Source organism: Rhea americana, unplaced genomic scaffold (genome assembly GCF_003343005.1).
Source record: "Rhea americana isolate MKP2758 unplaced genomic scaffold, rheAme1 scaffold_6, whole genome shotgun sequence".
NCBI lineage: Eukaryota > Metazoa > Chordata > Aves > Rheiformes > Rheidae > Rhea > Rhea americana.
Genome location: NW_028186756.1, coordinates 8,114,786 through 8,118,089, shown reverse-complemented (window position 1 = coordinate 8,118,089; position 3,304 = coordinate 8,114,786). Strand labels below are relative to the sequence as shown.

The 3,304-nt window shown below is 58.8% G+C and overlaps 1 protein-coding gene across 1 annotated transcript; it reads right to left on the bottom strand.

Moving 5' to 3' along the window:
- Window positions 1–2,169: 2,169 nt before the first annotated feature.
- On the bottom strand, window positions 2,170–3,250 carry LOC146587398 (transcription factor SOX-3-like). The gene has a single exon (XM_085319602.1). The coding sequence runs from the start codon at window positions 3,248–3,250 to the stop codon at window positions 2,297–2,299; it is 954 nt and encodes a 317-aa protein (XP_085175728.1). The 3' UTR covers window positions 2,170–2,296.
- Between the last annotated feature and the right edge of the window lie 54 nt (window positions 3,251–3,304).

Genomic DNA, 3,304 nt, shown 5'->3' with positions numbered 1-3,304 from the left:
AGGAGAGCACACACATTGCCCCAGGGGTTCACCTACTTCAAGGGCAGCATGTGTGGGCTCCTGCGGGGGCTCTTCTGTGTGGACAGTCCTCTGCGCCCCAGGGGTGACTAGGAGCTAGGCACACTGCAGCAGGGAAGAGGGCTCTCCACGTGTTTCCTAATATCGAGTTTTCTCTTGGAAGTGCCRGAAGAGAAGCAGAACAAGGCTGAGCCCCAGCCAAGCTTCCTAAAGGGAAGTGAGCTTGGGCGCTGAGGGCTGGGGCACCCCGCGCTGCTGGTGCCTTCCCCGGCGCGGGGCCCGGGCCTGGCCGGCGGGCGAGGGCGCAGAGCAGCCGGAGCAGGGAAGGCGGCTCCTGCTCCCCATGGCAGATCTCGGCCACTGTAAGTGGGCAGCGGAGGGGCGCGATGCCTCCCCCGACCTGCAGCTCACAAAGAGGGATCCGAGCGGGCCCCTTTAGCCAAACCAGACATAACAAAAATACCCAGACGAACCAAAAGCCCAAAACCTCCCCTTCCCTTGTCTTCTCTATTAAGACAGCGAAAAGATTACCCGAACCAAACGAAGCACAGGGACGGTGTGTGTGTGTGTGTGTGGGGGGGGGGGTTGTGCGGGGAAACGTACTGACCGTTTGCAAAGGCGCTGCGGCCGCGGAGCTGCTGCCCAGCTCCTGGCACGGTCCAAGCCGGGCCCGCAGCCCCGCCGGGCCGGCGCACAAAGCCGGCAGCCCGGGGGCACTTGCGGGGGAAAGGCCGGGAAGCTTTGGCCGCGGAGCCGCCGCGCTGCCGCGGAGCCGAAGGCGGGATGAGCGGTTCCCGGCCCGCCCCGGGCGGCGGTGGCGGCGCGGGGCCGCGGCCGGGGCCGGGGCAGCAGCGCCTGCAGCACCACAACCACCCCGCAGAACAACGCGGCCCCCTGAGAAAGAGCAGTAGTTGTCCCGACTAAAACACTCGTCAAACACACCGGAATGATTGAATTATTTATTTCCTCTGGGGACTCCTGTAACCATTCATTTTTAATAGAGTCTAATTAAGAGTTCCCCAGCGGTTTTACTTCTGTAAATATTTCAGCCGAGTTCGGCTTCCAGGCAAATCCTCCAGGGCACAAYTTCGGGGCGCACACGTTTAACCCGCTTCCCTCGCCGCCGGCCAGAGGAGGCAACAAGTGGCCGCGGCCGGCGGACCGCGGCGCCGGCGCTGCGCGGCCCCTCGGAAGCCGCCGCGCTTCCCGGCCCGGCTCCCTCTTCTCTTCACCAGGAAAGAGGCACCTCGACGGCGCCCTCGTTTCTCCCACCGCCTCTGGAAACAAACCACCACGAGGTGATTGCGGCAGAAACCCTGCCGAAAAGCCACGGGCGGGCTGCGGCTCCTCGGCCCGGCGCAGAGCGGGGCGGCGGCGGCGCCGCCGGGCCGGGCGAACCGCGCTGCGCGGCYCCGCGCTCCGCTCCACAAACCGCCCGCAGACGCCCCAAATGCCTCATATAAAATTTATTGATCTCTCTTCGTTTAGAATAAGGAAGAAAACGAGGACTAGGAAGACGGAAGGGGAAGGAAGAGGAGTGTTTCGATTAACTTCACTTTTTTTTTTTTTTTTTGGAAGAAATCCGGTAAACAAACTAAAACGTTTCTTCATCTGATATGTCAAAACATGGTTCACAGTAAAACTCACAAACCGATTTACATAAGTTTACAGCTTAAGAAAAACCCAGACACACAACTTACTATAAATAAAAGAAATGCGTTTGCGACCCGCACAGCTCTCTCCCTCCCCTCCCCTTTTAAGGAATAAACCCCTGAAGTTAAAAAGTCGTGAAAACTACAGATTTTTTGATAGAAACCAAGCGAAACTTAATAGGATGGGAAGAACACAACATTTTTAAAGAAACCACAATGGAAATGTAAACACCTGAACAACTGAGTTTAAAAACAAAAGCCCGCCGTCTTTCATTGCAACGCTAAGAATCAAGCTGGAAGATTCAAGACCTTCTTAAAAAACTTTTAAGCGAATAAAACATAGTGCCCAACCTAGTGGAAACCAAGAAAGAAGTTGCCGTGGTTTAAAAAACTTCACAGGGGCTTTTAGGAGGCAGGAGTTGTGCTCTGTTAAAATAACAGCTTGCTCAAATATTTTTTCTCTTTTCGTACAAAAAGGACACATCTAACGGATTTCCTTTTAAAATTTCTTCAAAGTTAGTATCGAGTCTGCTAAGCCGAGCAACACTGCCGTACGTCCCGAAAGAGTCAAGGAGCGGTGGTGGGGTGAAGGATTAAGACGGGGAGCCGCCCGGAGCAGCCCACTATTATATGTGAGTTAGTGGTACGGTACCATTGACGCCAGTCCCGGCACTCTGGTAGTGCTGGTGGACACTGTGTAACCTGCTGCCCTGCAGGGCGGAAGGGTCTGTGGCATCGCCCCCCGGGGGGAGATACATGCTGATCATATCCCGCAGGTCGCCCAGGCAGGCCCTCTGCGAGTGGGAAGTGATGGCCGGAGGCGGCGAGCTGGGCTCCGACTTCACYACGGAGCCCACGGAGCCCAGGCTCATGGCCGAGGAGGGCTGCTGGCCGTAGGCGGCCGGGGACATGCTGTAGGTGGAAGCGGCGCTCATGTAGGTCTGGGCCGTGGACATCATGGGGCTGTACTGCAGGCCGCTCATGTCGTAGCGGTGCATCTGCTGCAGCTGGGGGCTGTTCATGCCCGGGTGCTGGCTGTAGCCCAGCTGGTCTTGCATGAGGGAGTAAGCCCCGTTGGTCCAGCCGTTCATGTGGGCATAAGTGTCAATCCTCTGTCCCACCCCGACAGGGCTGCTCACCGCGTTGCCCGCCCCGGGAGCCAGCAGGTTGCCAGGCAGAGAATATTTGTCCTTCTTCAGTAAAGTCTTGGTCTTCCTACGGGGCCGGTATTTGTAATCCGGATACTCCTTCATGTGCACGGCCCGCAGACGCTTGGCCTCATCGATGAAGGGCCGCTTCTCGGCGTCGCTCAGCAGCTTCCAGTCCGCCCCGAGGCGCTTGCTGATCTCCGAGTTGTGCATTTTAGGGTTCTCCTGGGCCATCTTCCGCCGCTGGCCCCGCGACCACACCATGAAGGCGTTCATGGGGCGCTTCACCCGGTCCTGGTCCGAGCCGGCCCCCGCTCCGTTGCTGGCGCCGCCGCCGCCGGCTTTGCCGTTGCCCCCCGGAGCGGGATTCCCCCCGGCGCTGCCCGGCGTGGGTTGCGGCGTCTTGATCTCAGTCTCCAGCATGCTGTACATGGCCGGAGCCGGCAAGAGGTGCGCCAGGGTGGCACCGCGTCGGGGAGAGGAAGC